Source organism: Festucalex cinctus, chromosome 11, assembly GCF_051991245.1.
Source record: "Festucalex cinctus isolate MCC-2025b chromosome 11, RoL_Fcin_1.0, whole genome shotgun sequence".
NCBI lineage: Eukaryota > Metazoa > Chordata > Actinopteri > Syngnathiformes > Syngnathidae > Festucalex > Festucalex cinctus.
This window is the reverse complement of record NC_135421.1, coordinates 29,559,287-29,576,311: the sequence shown is the minus strand read 5'-3', so window position 1 is coordinate 29,576,311 and position 17,025 is coordinate 29,559,287. Positions and strand designations below refer to the sequence as shown.

Here is a 17,025-nt window from a genome sequence, read left to right as displayed (position 1 = left end):
AAACTTTTAAAACAATCTATATTTAATTTGAAAACTTATATTAGAATACAGAAAAAGTTATTTGGAAGAAGTCAGTACATGTGTTGCTCAGTTTTGAAAGGGAGATCTTTGATGGGAGTATACAAAGACCTGCACAACCACACAGTTACATGGATACTGTCGGATGGTCTAGTATCGATATCGCTGGCCTCTAAGGATACTATAAGCTACAATCATCAACAGAGTTCCGAACACGTCATTAACAAAGCTTATTTACCCATCAGGAACCTGGGTTATGAAAACATTACCTTGCTGGTGCTGTTAACTTTGTAAACACTAAAAAGGTGTTAAACCGGGTTGCGGCATACCAAAAAAAAAAAAAAAAAAAAAAAAAAAAAATGCAAATAAGGTAAATTATACGGAAGCGTATTGCATACACTTGAAGATGAAAAAAAACAAAAAACAGTTTCACTGACTAATTTTTTAGGGAGCTTTGTTTTTTTGTGTATTATTTTTTACATTTTCTTTTTTTCTGATTTTTTTTGTTCTCCTGAATTTTTCCTCCTGTTTTTCCCAGATGATTTCCCCCCATTTTCCAGAATATTTTAAGAAAAAAAAAAAAAAAAAAAAAATCAGAAAAACAGAAAAAAAAATATACAAAAAAAAAAGCTCTCCCAAAAATTATTCAGAAAACCTTAAAGTGAATGCAATATGTTTTCGTAAAAATAAGCAGCTGCCTACAAAAATATAAGGAAGCCATTTGAGTGAGAAATGAAAGAAACATTTTAACCTCTTGCCCAGAACAAAACAAAAACAACATGCATGATGGAGCCCCATCATAGGATGCCAACTTTAACGGGCCATTGTGAACCTGTTTGAGTGAATACTTTGACCATCATTGAACATTAAAGATTGTGTTGCCATAGGGAACAGCGGTAGAACGATACAAACATTTTCTTGTCATTCTGCAACAGCATTAGTTTTTTTTTATGGTTTTGTTTCTCATGGGTTGGCTTTGAGAAAAATGAGCTAAACACACAAAGACTTCAGCTTTTAGGTCAGGCCACACACTACAGTTCCAGGGACAAAACGATCCTCCAAAGCTGCAGTGCATGTACAAGTGATTCAAGAGGAAAGGGGGAACCTCACGCACGGCTCCCCTCGTTCTTTCAATACTCATCTACAGCCCTGAGAAAGCCAGACCGAAAAACAGGCAGGGGAGAGCATGGGGGAAGGGTGAAAGAGGTGGAGGGTGCGGGAGGTGCGTGTTTGTGTGTGGGTAGGGTACGTTCTCATGTTGGCGCTTTTGAGAGAGTGTGCTTATTGGAGTGGCAAGGTGAACACAGGTTAGTCATCGTCATCATTCTCGTCGTAGTCATCCTCATCATCGTCGTCGCCCATGTAAGACACTGGGGTCTCCACGCGGGAGCCGCTGTAGTGAGAGTCGTTAGAGCTGGATGCCATGGTGCCATCAGGGCAGCCATCGCTACACAAAGGAGAAAATGATGTTCATGTTTAGACAGGGGTTTAAAAAATAAATACAATTATGCCCTCAGGCACCCAAATGGACCACCATTTTTTTGTGTTTTTGAACAAAAAGAAGAAAAGAAAAAAAGATGGTCAGTTTTTAGATTTCTTATGAATATTTTTTCTAAACTTACACAATAGAATGTGAATTAAAAACATTGTCGTTTCTGCAATCATATTGCATTATCCTCTAGCAGCCACTATTCATAAGCACGTTTGGCATATCTTTCCTTGCCAAGCCATGACACTCCAAAAACCTTCCCAAAGAACCATTTTGTTTTGTTTTTCAGGCTCACTGACTGCTTGCATCAATAATCGGAGGGCTAAAAAATTGACTCAATCCAAATAATTATTACATTTATTGCATGGTGTAGTTAGTCCAAAGTGCTGGGAAAACAATGACTGTCAATTTAAAAACATTGTTACAATTTATTCAAGGACATTTATGGGCAAAACATTTGTTCTATCAGTGATATTTATGGCTAATTAGAACTACCTCCAACAATTCCAATAGTTGGAAGTCAATTTTAAAAGAAAGCACAAACTGTAATGGAGGGGGGGGGGGGATAAAAAGCCTCTCACCTGGATGTGTAAGGGGCTCCGTTAGCTGAGGACTCCCCAGTGATGTAGACGTTACTGATGGGGCCCTTTGCCATCTCTGGAGAAGGAGAGACATCATCACGTGAAAACATGATTCTTGATGTGAAATAAGAGCCACTTGTGGCACTGACCGATCACATAGGGCTCCAGCGCCTTGGGTACCAGACTGCGTGCAACTTTCAAATCCTCCGGCGAACACCTGCCCACCTCCAAACCACAAGCCATGCCCATACGTTTCAGCACCTCAATGTCATCGTGGATCTCAAACATGCTGTCAAAGTTGAACAAGTACTCAAACCTGCCAATCAAGAACAGAAAATATTTTCAACAGATGTTTTTTTTTAAGGCACATGCACAGATACATTTCTTCAGAGCGCTGTCGTCGTGTGTTGTCACTAAATGGCATACTTGTCATTGGAGATGCTGCAATCGATTACAGTTTTCTTGCTGGTGTTGACGATGATGAAGGGAAGGTGGATGATGGAGTTGGGTGGTGGAGGTCTGCCTGCCTGCTGCTCACTCTGCTTGTTTCTCTGAACCAGGTTCTTGAAGGCTATTTGCTGAAACACAACAATTTGCTTTGAACAACTGAACATGGATCACTGTGGCGTATAGCACAAGTCATGGTTTCAATAACCGCTCCGCTAATACAGGCTGTCGCTGGTAAATGAGCTCTTTATTTTATTTTTTTTATTTTTAAGGTATCCTAAGCAAATGCTTGAGCCATGATATGGGTGTAGCCAGTTAGTGCTGAATGATTTCAAAACAAAATACGGATGATCCCTCACATTTGGCAGTTCTGTATGTGGAAACATGGCTCTCAGCCACTCCTACCTGTAGTATGAGCTCCTGAAGCTGCAATTGTTTCTGTTTGATCCTCTCCATCCGCTTCTGTCGCTCCACCTGCCATTAACAAAAATAACTTACAAAGGAGACACCACAGAAGTGACGCGCGGTCAAATTTCTAACAGTACCTCAAGGTTTTGGCACTCTTGCGCTGAGTTAGTGGGCAGGCCGATCCACTTGATCTCTTTCTTCTCTTTGGAGATGATGTTCATGGCCATGAGGACATTAAGGGCATCGTACACGCGCCGCCGGATGTTCTTCTGGTCATATACATGCTAAAGGACAAAACAATTTCAAACATCAGCAAGATCAACGCTACCTTGTAGTTGACAGTTTGCATCATTCTGCAGCAGGAGCTCTCACCGACTCATTGGGTGACATGAGGTTGTCACCTGAGCTGAATTCTGCAACCAGCTCATCCGCCACCTCGTTGTACGTAGTAACTCCCTTCTTCTGCACCTTTTCACATACTTTCATGGAAAAATGCCTCAAGCCCTTCCCATTCTTCTCGCCTTTCTTGCCACGCTTCCTGCAAAACATCCACATGTGATTTGCAAAAACAGAAGAACACCTCACCAAGCATGTGAGGACTTACCCTGATGACCAAGGAGAAGCATCGGAAGGTTGAGTCTGAGTGAGGAACTGGGAATTGGGTGTGTGTGGGCTGTTTACCAGTATAGTATTGGATACTGTTGGCCTCTGAGGTGTTCCAATCACCTGGAAAAGAAAAGGCTGCAATAATATCCTTCTCAACATACCATATTTCCTCAAATAGTGAACACCGTGTGGTTATTCACTCAACCGCAGAGTATTGCGGCGAGGCTTTTAATTGTGGAACTGTGCTTGTGTACTAGGGGTGTGAATTGCCTAGTACCTGACGATTCGATTCGTATCACGATTCGATACCGATTAATCCCGATACGAATTTATAAGTCGATTGTTGCGATTTTTTTCATTCAAATTTAGAAAATACTAATCAGCAAGCTTGTAGAGTGTAAGATTTATATGAAAATGTATTATTTATTTATCTGAAATTTCAGTCTTAGAGAGGTTGTAATCTGTTTCATGTTTGAACAGCATTAAAAATAAAATATTAAGGCTTAATGTTCCGTTCATATAACATTCTTCCATGCTCAAGGTGTGAATCCTAACCCGACGTTTTGTTGAATATTTTTCCATTAAAAATGGAAGTTTAAAAATCGATTCTCACACACACAAAAAAAAAAAAAAAAGGCAATGATGATAAGACGTTGAATCGGTAAGACTACCGAATGAACAATTCTCAGCGATTTTTTTTAATCGATTCGAGAATCGCGCGATGTAGTATCGCGATATATCGCCGAATCGATTTGTACCATCTTCAAATTAACCATTTTTACAAACCCCAATTTCAATGACGTTGGGACATTATGTAAAATGTAAACAAGAGAATAAAATGATTTGCAAAACCTATTCAACCAATATTCAATTGAATACACTACAAAGACAAGATATTTGATGCTCAAACCAATGGAACGTTATTGGATTAGTGGACCCTTGATCTTGAGCTAGTGGAACAATTAAAATTTGTTCGTTTTGTTTGTTTCCAGGTAGATATAGTCTGAGAGTCAATTAAACTCATTCACTGCCAGTCATTATAGAAAATTTTTACATTTCCAATACTCACGTGATATTACATTCAATAATTATATATAAACCGAATCTACCAAATAACAGAATAGACTCCCTACTTTTTGTCCCGTCCCGTTCTTTTATAATTGACAGCAGAAAAATGTAGGTTTGCCAAAATACAGCCATTTCTCCCATGGACTCTGAAACTGTGTTTATTTCCTATAAAATGGGGCAATGATGTCATCTACCGGTGGTTGGGCATCAGTAAAGTTGTTTCCAAGTTTGATATTTACAGTGGAGCATGCTCAGATTCTCCCCCATTTAGCACCGCTCTAAAAAAATACAATTGACAAGTATACTTGTCAAAGGCAGTGAATGAGTTAAGAGTGCAGAATGAAAATGTACACGGGCCACTTTCACAAGGGTAACGATGATCCCAAAAGGTAAAATTTATAGGTAAATCAACACAAAAGAAATAAAAAGAAATGCAGAAATTGGTCTACGATCGTTAAGGAATTACATCGCTATACACTATTTAAGTTCAAATTAACATTTTAAGAACTCGTTTGCATGACAGTTAACACATTCCCAGAACAGTATATGGGTAAGGTGGAGGTGATGTCTCACTCAAATACCAATAATGGGGATGACAACTTTCACTTGTGCTGAAACTGAGGTATTGTGAAAGTTGGCACTCGATTCCTTACTAAGGTGATAGCTAAGCTGATTTTCATGATGTATACATTCCATGTATATAATGGGATGTTGGATGTAATCCTGCTGACTGTAGAGGTTGATAAGCTTAGGATCAACTCCCAGCTACTCTCCCACCAGGTCACATTCACAAAGATAATGGAGGGGGCTTACACAACAGCAAGACATGGCAGAGAAGTCCGGAGAGCAGATATGTGCATTATTAGTCACTGATTATTAGCCTGTCTGACATACTGTATACAGTATAAATCTTATTGATGGTGAGCATCTGGTGAAATCCATGACAATACTTTGTGGCAGTGAGGACTTACCATGTGTGGCAAATGTTGCATGTGTGCAGCAATATTCACATTGGACGGCCCAAGCGTTTTGGGCAGGAGCTGTTTAGCCACAGGGGCAGTGGCAGGCTGGACAGCAACCAAAGACAGGACACCTAACAAAACACGTGAGAGTACATGCAATGAGTCCCTACTGTTGTTCAAGTGCTGATAGAAGACACAAATATAGTGGAACTTATAAAATTGAACACAATCTTTTTGGGGGTAAAAAAAATAATAATAATAAGAAGAAGAATTACAAAAAATATGCATCACTCAACACGCCAAAGGAGAATAATCTTTGAGGCTTATGTTTGTAGGGTATTTACTGACTTGATCGCAGTGGAGGGAACATTATTTAATTTAGCCTAATTATCGGCATATGTGTACCCCACTATACTATATGGAATTAACACAGGCCACTTTTCGGTGTACTTTATGTTCTACTTTTATTACTTAATTATATGTTGTGTAAAATAGATCTTTCTTGAAAGCAGTGACAGTGGCTGGAATCCAAAGTGTGGTGAAGCGAAATAGATTGAAACGAAACAAATAACATGGCTGACAACCTCAAGAAGCATGTTTGGCATTACAGCAACTGACTTCATACCAGTTGTCATGGCAAACAAGTAGTTGTAAATTCAGGTATGAAGTATAGTCAATAAATACAGGTTATATCTTTTAATTGATGTTTTAGATTCATTGTTGTATTACATCAGAGTGACTTTGAGGTACATAGTGCTACCCTGAGTTTTACACTCAGAATTTTGAGTAGTAATTTCCCAAATCGAAAGTCGGTAATTCTGATTTCCTAGTTAAGTTTTTAGGTAATTTATTAGATTTATTCAAGACTTCAACTTTAATGGTTCCACTGTACTTGATTTCTGAATGTGCAAGTTAAAGTGCGCTGCAAAAAACAGCTTTTACCTTTGCTGGGGCTCAGATTCTGATCAATGAAAACCTTCAATTCTCCATTTGTTTCTATTAGACTAGCCTGCGAAGGACAGAAATGTCAAATAATATCCCCTCATAATCCAATCATACAAAGTAGGTCATGTCTTCGTGTCATGACATGGGTGTATAGTCACTTACATCTTTAGCCATGATCCCAAAGGACCGGGGAAGCTGAGCCTCAGTTGGAAAGGGATTTCTTCTTCTGTTTCACTATTCAAACCCTTAAGAGATAGACGGCTAGATTATAGATAGCAAGCATAACTTTAATGTTCAACGTGAACATTAATAGTTAAACATTAACAGAGATCCTGTGAAATTGCAGTTTTTACCTGCTTTTGCCTTTTACATAGAACCCAGCCACTAATAGTATTAGCGGTGCAGAACAGAACACCAGAGTTCTGCAATGCCTGGACAATGATGTTAAAGGAATACGTGAAAATTTAGCTATTTTCACCAGTAAGAAGATATTTGGTCTAAACTAAACTAATGTGATAACTTCATTTTCATGTACAAACACTACCTTTGATAACACATTTTGCCACTTGCTATCGACTGAAAATGACATCACGTGTGCTCAGGTAACGACCATTCATGGCTCAGTGTGTGAATGTCACATGACCAAATCCAGAAAACAGGTGAGCCGTGATTGGTCTTAAGGCCTCGTTATATTTCTGCATCAGGCTACGGCGGAGCCCCGCTCGTGTGTTTGCCTTCATACTTGTGCGTAATACACATCATGTTCTGCTGCAGTTTCACCCCTTGTCGATGTGTCGCTACAGCTGCTATTGGCTAGGATGCCACAGAGTGGAGATTCTCTGCATTTTATGACCAATTCAGGAAGTCGTCTTTTTTTTTTTTTTTTCGTTTCTGGAACAAGAAACAAAGCCGGGTGGAAAGTTGGCTCATCACCATGGCAATTATTTCATGCCAATTTGTTACTGTTGGCTGTGACTCGCCAAAACACAACAGCTCCGTACTGCAAACACTTTTTTTTTCTCCTCGTCACACATATCACACAAGAAATTTTTTCAAATCAAATTTTTTGTCTTAGGAATGTGGCAAATACAAAATAAAAATATATTGTACTGTCCTCAAGTCTCCATGGCACCAGTAATCAACAGAAAAAAAGTCATTTGGGGGGTGAACTACTCCAATGCAAAAACTACATATGATCTTACCATGAATATTTGTCTTATTTCTAATTAAATTATTGTCATAAGCATTATAATAGATAAAAATTGAAAAATAAATAAATCAGTAGTACAGGGCTACGTGATTTTAGGACACAATTGAATTGCAATTTTTCAGACAAATATTGTGATTTTAATTCGATATTGCTATGGCAGGTTAATTGGGCGCGCTGGATTGTCCCTAGGTGTACTTGTGTTTGTTTGTCTCCATGTGCCCTAATATTGGTTGGCAACCAGTTCTGGGATAGGCTCCAGCACCCCCGCGACCCAGAGTAGTCAAACTAGCCCCGCCCACTACAATTGATGAATGTACTGGGGAGTGTAAAAGTGTTAAAATTATAAAGGGAGAATTTCTAATTGGGTCCCCTAAAAAAGCTAAATTATTTTTTAATAGCAATTTTAAGCCCTATTATTGTGTAGTAGGATCAGCTCAATTATAAAAGTGGTTTCCACCTAGGACCAAAACTCAATATAATAAACATAGGTACAGTACATATAGCAATGAAACTTATTGTAACTATACAAAGGGGCAAATAATTTCTCCAAAGAAATGCTGTGCCTGATACAGTCAAATAGCTCAAATTATCAAACCCTGACCCAATTAAAATTGACCCTCAACTCCTTTTGGATCCGGACCACGTTTGGATCTCCGTTGAAAAGAATGAACCCAGCATAGGAAAGAGGTTATGAACTTTTTGTGGTTGTGAGCGCACAAGGCCTACTTCAGATGGAAGAGAGGAGGCGAACTTCTGCTACAGGTCTTCGCAAAACATACGAACTTCACGTACACCGACTAACACTGACAAACAATGGCATTCCGACAAATGTATAGAACGACTAACCGCACACTAGGCCCGTATCCCCCATCGGTGCACTCTTTTGTTGAGGTGCGGCTAGCTAACTGATCCCGCTAACCCACCATGGCTGGATAGAGCCCCGCTGCTAGCTCGCGAGCTAAACGCACGCTTTGAAAGCGATTCCGGACGACGTCGGTCCAGTTTTTTTTGGAACCCCCCTCACCACGAAAGTCGAGAGGTCGGTGAGCCGCTTGGGCCAGCATTCGGATGAACGGGGGGCAAAAAACGGGCGAGATTGTGTGCACTTACGAGTGTACTCGAGCTGCTGCTTCGACGGCTGCCGTTGTTGTTGGCATTTGAGAGCGGAGGAAGAGGAGGTCTAAATCCTTAGCAAACAGGAAACATTGCGAGCAAAGTCAAACTATACTTTGGGGGCATGTTGTCGGGAGAATGATTTAATGTTTATACACTTGAGTTTTGTATTTTTTATTCGCGTGTACTACAGGAAGAAAGAATAAAAACATACCGTGCGAAAATTAATCAAGCCTTTCAATCGGCTGATGTGGGGTTGATCATAATCGCCATATGCACACCTGTCAAAGCCAAATGATGGCCCGTTGATTCTACAACTTCTTAATGCATTTATACTGGTCTTACGCGTTGTAAATGTGTACACCGATAAAACTTCATAACTAATTTAACATTAGGTTTTGCTAGTCCGCATTCCACACTGTCTACTTTGTTTTTAAAGACTTTCAGGAAGCCACTGTTGTGTTGCAATCCTTCGTCGTTAAATAGGCACGCATTCGAAACGCTTAAGATCACAACTCGGCCACTTTTTAAGGGTGGGTTGCTTGTAGAAAGTAGTCTCAAGTACTTAGTGACAACTACCCACACTGCTGGTTGGCGGTGACTGTGTTTGTTAGCAAGTTGCTAACTCGAGGTCGCCAATGAAGAGCCACCGGCGCTTTGTTAGCGGACAGTGCTAGCTAGCACCTAGCCGTAGGGCTAAGCACAGCTGTCATTGACAAGACCAACTGAGTTAGCTTTTTAAACTCCGTTGGCTGTCTCTTGCCCAGTTGTTTTCTAACGTCCACAGAGTCTCCGAACCGTGTCGCAAAAAAACAATGTCGGCGGCGAGGTCAGAGAGGAGTTAAAACACGTGCTTACCGGTGCACTCCACAAGTTAGCAAGTGTTGTTAGCTTCTTCTTATCCACTCTCGGCTAGCCTTGCTACGGCAGCGAGACTCACAATCTGATCTTGGCGGTGTCTGTCTTCACTTGCCTCTGATTGGACGCTCTCCTCTAGACGAAAGCAGAGTAGTCAAACTAGCCCCGCCCACGAACTACAACGACGTTCTGATTGGACGGCGCACGTTTGATATGGAGGACACTGCCACCTGTCGCAAAGGAGGCGGTATAGCAGCGTGGTATGTTCCATTGGTTATCATGTTTTAGTTGAGTAATACATTTTGTTGTTTTAGTTGAGTAATAAATGTTGTCCCCAGCCGTCCTTTGTGGCGTTTGTATGTTTTCTCCGGGTACTTGGGCTTCTGCCCACATTGCAAAAACATTTGAGATTTAATCAATATTAAAAAATGGTCCATAGGTGTGAATGATTATTTATTCACTGTACATGTATATTGAAACTGTTCAAGGAGCATAAGTACTGCTATATCACGCAATGGTGTGTTTTTTTATTTTTTAAGGTCCCTTAAAAAAAAAAAAAAAGATGAGGGAAGGCTGACACTGGCAGATAGTCTATCAGCAACATTTTTGTGTTTGCCGTCCACTGTCCACACTTGTTGCGGTGTGCATTCATGCAGATAAAAAGCTGAACCTCCTGCAGCACAGCTTGCTTAACAGGGAGGGAGAACTGCGTATCGTATTTGGCTAACTGCAGGACTATAAGATGAGCCTTCGTTATTCAATGTGTTAACAACACATCTAGTACTTCAAAATTTAGCATGATGAAAAGTTGGAACAAATACTTTTCTTTCTGATGCAGATGATGGTTCGCTCGCCTATGTGTCAAACTATTGCAGTGTAGCACCAACTACTGCTGAGAAATTACTTATTGTTTTATATATATATATATATATATTTCTGCCTTAAGTACCAATGCCTGGTACCGGCAGCTTCCATAAGTACTCGGTACCTTAAAATAAGGATGGTATTGGTACTTGCCCATTCCTAATGATGATGATGATAATGGTTTACTTTTCACAGAGGACTCAGAATTAGAGTTAATCGGAAACATTCATGAAACATTAAGAATAAGAGGCATTCTTATTCTTATTGACAATTCCGCGCTTACGTCACGAATTAGGCATCGTTTTGACTAAATGACTTATTTGGTGAAATGACCCTCTCCATCCAATGAAAAGAATTGGACTTTGAATCACTGTAATTTGATCTGTGAGGATTATTTTGATTTCAAAATGTGACGAAGTGTCATTTGACTACACTGTAACAATCTGCCTGTTTTGTATGCGAGTCACAGGCAAAACCAATACAATACGTTGTTTGTTTTCACCGTGTGAAGGAAGCATTCGCATTGCTTTGCGGAAATATCACAAATGCCCGGATGTTCGGAATTGTCAATCACTATTCACTGGTAACCAGGGTTGGCAAATCCAGGTCCAGAAAGTCAAAAATCCTGAAACAGTGAATTCAGCTTTAGCCACAGGTAGGCTTCTTCTACTCAACAGGTGGAGATGAGCTCGTTTACCTGCCAGACAGTTCAGGGTGTTTACTTTCTGGACCAGGATACCCCAACCCTGGTAGTAAGTTAACATGCCGATGCGTTTGATCATGAAATTGAATATACACTCATGTTTAAAGTTCTCGCTCACCCAGACAATTTTATGTTGGCCATGACAGCACAACTACTGTACGTACGTCTGACGTCATTTGTCATCGAAATATACGCTGCTCACGTCTCTGTGACGACATACTTTTGGGTAGTGTAGGTTAAGAGTACAGTTTAAAATGTAAGTTAATGACGGCGTTTCAGGCTGAAATTCAAATGGCTTTACAGCGTTACGCAAAACTTGTAAATACAGTAAAATACGTAGAGTTGCGCCTTCTCCTCGTCGACTTCCGCGCATGCGCATAACGATCGGCTCCCAAACTGGTGAAGTAGCGGGTGTGAAAATGGTAAGGAACCAAAATAAACACAATCCTGCCTCGTCTCGCTCGCCGCCGCGCTGCAGTTTCGAACACGCGTGGCGCCGTCACGCGTTCCTTTCAACGCTCGCGTCGCGTCCAAACTCCACGTTGACCAACACGTGTCGTTTTGCTCGCTGTTTATCAACGGAAGGTCAGTTGATATTTATGGGGCGGCAGCAGCTAGCTCCGCAGCTAGCCGCGACGTTTCCCAGTTTGTCGGCCAACATAACACAGGCTCGGCCACCGTAGTTACGAACCCCGAACTACGGCACGCATACACGCGCAAACTCAGCGCCACCACACCACGCGTGTTATTAACGTTAACGACACACCGAAGCTAATTTAGTGGCAGCTAGCCAGTAGCTCGGCAATGCTAACCCGGCGATTCCCATTCCCACCACCGCCTTTGATATAGCCGCCGTATTACAGAGCTCGCCACGACGTCATAGAGCTTATGACAGCCTACTATCACTTCACTAAATGCATGATGGACGTCCCGGTTCAAAGCTGTCGCACAGAGGTGGCTAACCTGCGGCTCGTGGGCCTCAGGGTGAAGCTAAAAACAAATTCCAGCTCAGAGGGGGCTGTTATTAAAACCCCTGCAAATAGTCAGCGTGGCTCCCATTACATTAGTCATGTGAGGACAACTTCAAGTGTTGACAAGATGTGTCATGCGCCCTGAATGCCTGTGGACGCAGGACTGTGCGCGCTGCTGTGTGTCTCAGCGCTCTTTGGTCTTTACTTGATGTGGGTTCTGTTCGCTGCTGACCGCCCGTTTGTCCTGTTGTCCACACAGCACAAGTTGAAGTCGTCGCAGAGGGACAAGGTGCGGCAGTTCATGTCCTTCACGCAGGCGGGCGAGAAGACAGCCGTCTATTGCCTCATGCAGAATGACTGGAAGCTGGAGGTGGCCACCGACAACTATTTCCAGAACCCGGACCTCTACTCTAAGGAGTCCATGAAGACGTCGGTGGACCGCAAGAAGCTGGAGCAACTTTTCAACCGCTACAAAGGTAGGTGGGATTGATTACTTAACCGCACAAGTGCGAGGACCAATACTGTAAGTACTCAACTCAAGGCAAGTTTATTTCTATAGCGCTTTCAAATAGCCTGAGCTGTCACAAAGCGCTTTACATAAACACGAAAAAACAAATACAACGTTACATAAAACATTAACACCAATACATTCATGAATCAACATTCTTCCATCCCAACATACGCTTTGACGTTTGAAGCAGTTTTAGATGAAAGAGGACAGAATCGGTCTCCTTTCAGCAGTTGATCAGAGACGTGATGACGTCACACACGTTTGCTACAAGCTAAGTTAAGCTCATAAACAAGCAGTCGCCGCGTCCGCGATGACTGCAAAAAGAAGGCTCCAATTTCCAGTCCCATCCAAACTGCGTCTCCTCCAAGCGCCGAACCGCCATCCGGTCCACGACCTGCGCTTAGCGGTGACGTTCACGACCTCAGCTCCGCCGCCATCCATCTTCGCTCACCGCCGTAGACTGTCCAGTAGCGCCGACTTCGCTGAATGGGCGCAGCCGCCGGGCGCCAACGCCCTCCCTCGAGGAATATCACGGCCAAACCGGCCAGTCCAAATCGGGTCCACAAAAAAAGAGGAGACGCCACATGACAAGAAGAGCGACAAAGACGGCTGCTGCAGCTCACGGCGCCGTCAACAAACAGCCAAGACACGAGAGTCGCCAGACACGCCGACGCACGCCATCTTGTTGAAGAAAAACAAAAAACAAAAAAAAAAAAGTAGCACCTTCTTGAGTTTGATTGTCTATATTCGACTTTACGTGATCAAGCTTTTTGGGGTAGCGAGTTCACCAAGCCCATCACAAGATGTCAGAAATATTGAAATAACTTATCGACTTCCTGCCGCCAGATCCCCACGATGAGAACAAGATCGGCATCGAGGGCATCCAGCAGTTTTGCGACGACCTGGTGCTGGATCCGGCCAGTATCAGCGTTCTGGTGGTGGCGTGGAAGTTTCGCGCCGCCACTCAGTGCGAGTTCTCCAAGAAGGAGTTCATGGACGGCATGACGGAAGTCGGGTAAGGTCAATACGCAAAAATGGAGCCGTTTCCCTTCAGTGTCGCAGCAGCAAGCGGCTCACGCGTCACAGATTTTGTTTGTTAGCAACGTTGGCATGCCGCGATTGCGCCAACGGCTTCATCACGTTTGCCGCTTCTCCCGCCTCGCAGGTGCGACAGCCCCGACAAGCTCAAGGCCCTCCTGCCCCGATTGGAGCAGGAGCTGAAAGACGGCAACAAGTTCAAGGACTTCTACCAGTTCACCTTCAACTTTGCCAAAAATCCCGGCCAGAAGGGTTTAGGTAAGGAGGAGGCAGCTCCAAAGTCAAGCCGGCAAAAAATATTCGGACTCAAGCCATGTTACGAGAATGTTGCTGGAAATTATGGCTTTTTTTGTTTTTACTACAAAGTGAGCGTAAAAAGGTTTTCATTTCACAAAAATCTGATTGGAAATTAGGAGACACAAATGGATTAAATACATCAACGGTGCAATTTTACGAGGAGACTTGAAGGAAAATTCACAACATATTGCCAGAACAAAGTCAATTCATATGAAAATGTGAAATTTCTCGAAAATAGGAAATGACATAATCATGTACATGAAATAATTGACATATTAGTGGAAAAAGTTTTTGTTTGTTTCATTTCCTGCAGACTTGGAGATGGCCGTCGCTTACTGGAATTTGGTTCTGTTAGGAAGATTTAAGTTCCTTGATCTTTGGAATAGATTTCTTTTGGTGAGTCCAAACGTGCACGGCAATAAAAAGCAATAAGCACGTGTTTGCCATAAATGCATCTCTGATGGCGATGGGTCGTTTCAGGAACATCATAAACGATCCATCCCAAAAGACACTTGGAACTTGCTGTTGGACTTTGGGAACATGATAGCGGATGACTTGTCCAACTACGACGAGGAAGGTAAGAGTTGAAACGGATAGAAATATACTTTTGATGAAAGAAGAGACTTTAATCTTTGTTTTAGTAGGTTCTATGTTTTTATAGCAATAGAAGGCAATATTGTGTGCGCCTTGCAAAATCCGTCCAAATCCAGTAAAAGAGCCAACGGGATCGCTTGTGTGAAAATGGCTGCGAGCGAATGAGTGATACAATATCAATGGAATGCCAATATGTGTACTGAAAATGAACCGTTGAAAAGTTTTGTTAAAATTGAGTTCTAATCGAATAAATGTAACTTGTAATTTCATGTTAAGTCAGGTGAAGAGTATTACAATAATTCATATCTGATACAAGTGCGTTTTTCTCCCTCCCTTAGGAGCGTGGCCAGTGCTTATCGACGACTTTGTGGAATTCGCTCGACCGATCGTAACAGGAACAAAACATAAAACTCTCTAAAAACAAAACAAACAAAGAACTGGGAAGGAGAATATTTCTTTGACAGAGACTTGATAGGAGGATTATTCTTATTTTTAATTGAAACAAACAGCAGCACTCGGAGGAGAGGGCGGAGGAAGGACGTTTCCGGAACAATCCCGCGCTCCTCTTGCCGGATCCTGGGAATCCCGCGAGCGCACGCCGCTCCGGGACGGACACCGACGCGGACGCGGCACGCAGACGAGCGCACGGCACGGGAAAGAAAGGACAACGGAGTGCTCGCGACACCAGCACCGCAACTTGACCGCACATACTGTATTTACAAAAGAGAGTTATATGAAGAATAATATAAATATGATCCTGTTTATAAACCATTCTTTTATGTACACTTTAAAGATGTCTCATGGGTTTGATATGATCTGTCGGTGTAGCGCGTCTGCTCCATTGGTACTCAACGTGAAGTGTCCAAAACAAAAATCAGCGTCACGACTCACAGCTATGTTTTGTTCTGATTTCCTTTCAGGAAAGGAAAGGAAAGTTTTGTCCAAACCACTTTGAACACTCGGAATTGATGAATCATCTCTTGAATGGATGGAGGTGAACTGGGGCACCACTTGGCTGCGACCAAGTGATTTTCAGTCTATAGTTTGATTTGTTCAGAACATTCAAGACAAAAAAAAACCGAATTTTGAAGTTGAGAGGCAGTTCAGAGCGATTCTGAAGCTACAGTGCAAAAATGAATGCTAAACCAGCCTTATAATTGTGGCGTTTCTTTTCAATATTGTTAAAGGTAGAGACATGAACATTCATGTAAGTACAATATATTGTTCCATTTAACGGTCAATAAAAGCATGAGTTTTTCCATAATCATACATGGATTTAGCGCTTATCCTATCACTCTTAACTTTTTAGTTTTTACACCAAGTCACGTTTGTCCAAGTACCACTATAATGAGTGACTACGGTGGTGTCATATGCTTCAATTAAAAAAAAATAAAAATTGCACTGCGATTAATAGTAAAATGAATTACTTAAGTAATGTTGACATCCCTCAAAGTTAGTTAAAAAATGAGTTTTTCAAGATTGAATGCAAATGTTTTAAAGAGGAAGTCAATGCAAAAATATTCTTTCCAATCAAATATCCTATGCACCTTCACTAGTTGAATTAAACTTGACATTCTGATTAATATTGCTTTTGTGGATTATGACTTAAGTAACAAAATCCACCCTGAGCAGTTGTGATGCCATTTTTGGTCGTCAGCCAGTGGCAAAATGGCCACCCCTGAGATGGATAAAGAATTTGATGATTTATTCATACTTCATAAATGCAACATTAATCGGAATATTATGTTTAGACTAGTAGAACGTTATACGTATTGTCAAGAAAATTCCTGGGTTGACTTCCCCTTGAAAGAGTAAATGAAAATGTTTCCAACTTGGAAAGTAAATACAGCTCAACTGCACTGAGGCAGGGATTCTTTCCCATACCACTAGGGGGAGCCCACCTGCCTCACTTGTAGAGGTGGCATTCATAGCCATGTACTAATGCACGACAACCAAAGGTTAACAAAAATTTAAATGGACAAAATATGTGCATGTCTTTAAAAAAATAAAAATGGAGGGGACTCATTTCCCGTTGAAAGAAAATCAATTGGAAAAAATAAAACATAAATTTAGCCTGTTTGCATCTCCTTTGCATTTAAGTGCGTGTCTGCTTGCAACCGCCATATGTGCCTAAAGGTGAGGTAGCTCAGCCTATGACAGACCAGTGCGACCTCCCCCAAGGAAACAAAGATGTCTTTTAATTCGCAGGCGGACTTGTAGATTATTGCTGAGCGCAATGGAGGAAGACACAAAAGGAAGAAGTGACAGGTAATATTGAACTTTAATTTGATCCCAAACCACCTCCATAGCTTTTGCTTGGGCATTCATGTACCACTTGAATA

The 17,025-nt window shown here is 41.7% G+C and overlaps 2 protein-coding genes across 10 annotated transcripts; one reads left to right on the top strand and one right to left on the bottom strand.

Annotated features, from left to right (window-relative positions):
- Position 1: 1 nt before the first annotated feature.
- Positions 2–12,109, bottom strand: LOC144029978 (transcription factor Dp-1-like). 4 transcript variants are annotated; one of them, XM_077535774.1, is made up of 14 exons: positions 9,706–12,109; positions 8,845–8,921; positions 6,878–6,955; positions 6,687–6,769; positions 6,522–6,588; positions 5,589–5,710; positions 3,548–3,669; positions 3,316–3,481; positions 3,081–3,227; positions 2,941–3,009; positions 2,515–2,666; positions 2,238–2,404; positions 2,089–2,164; positions 2–1,465 (listed from the first exon to the last, which is right to left on the bottom strand). In XM_077535774.1, exons 4-14 carry the CDS (start codon positions 6,696–6,698, stop codon positions 1,327–1,329), a joined length of 1,239 nt encoding a protein of 412 aa, XP_077391900.1. In that variant the 5' UTR covers positions 6,699–6,769; positions 6,878–6,955; positions 8,845–8,921; positions 9,706–12,109; the 3' UTR covers positions 2–1,326. The 4 variants fall into 4 exon arrangements, with proteins under 4 accessions (XP_077391900.1, XP_077391899.1, XP_077391897.1 ...); XM_077535773.1 differs by lacking the exon at positions 6,878–6,955 and adding an exon at positions 9,062–9,128 and having other exon boundaries at positions 9,706–12,108; XM_077535771.1 differs by lacking the exon at positions 6,878–6,955 and having other exon boundaries at positions 9,706–12,108.
- On the top strand, positions 8,368–15,950 carry LOC144029979 (DCN1-like protein 1). Of its 6 annotated transcripts, none has more exons than XM_077535781.1 (7): positions 8,368–8,496; positions 12,503–12,719; positions 13,601–13,769; positions 13,920–14,050; positions 14,403–14,485; positions 14,570–14,666; positions 15,022–15,950. In XM_077535781.1, the coding sequence occupies exons 2-7, from the start codon at positions 12,545–12,547 to the stop codon at positions 15,099–15,101; spliced, it is 735 nt and encodes a 244-aa protein (XP_077391907.1). In that variant the 5' UTR covers positions 8,368–8,496; positions 12,503–12,544; the 3' UTR covers positions 15,102–15,950. The 6 variants fall into 6 exon arrangements, with proteins under 6 accessions (XP_077391907.1, XP_077391906.1, XP_077391903.1 ...); XM_077535780.1 differs by lacking the exon at positions 8,368–8,496 and adding an exon at positions 9,243–9,965; XM_077535777.1 differs by lacking the exon at positions 8,368–8,496 and adding an exon at positions 11,165–11,321.
- Positions 15,951–17,025: the final 1,075 nt, after the last annotated feature.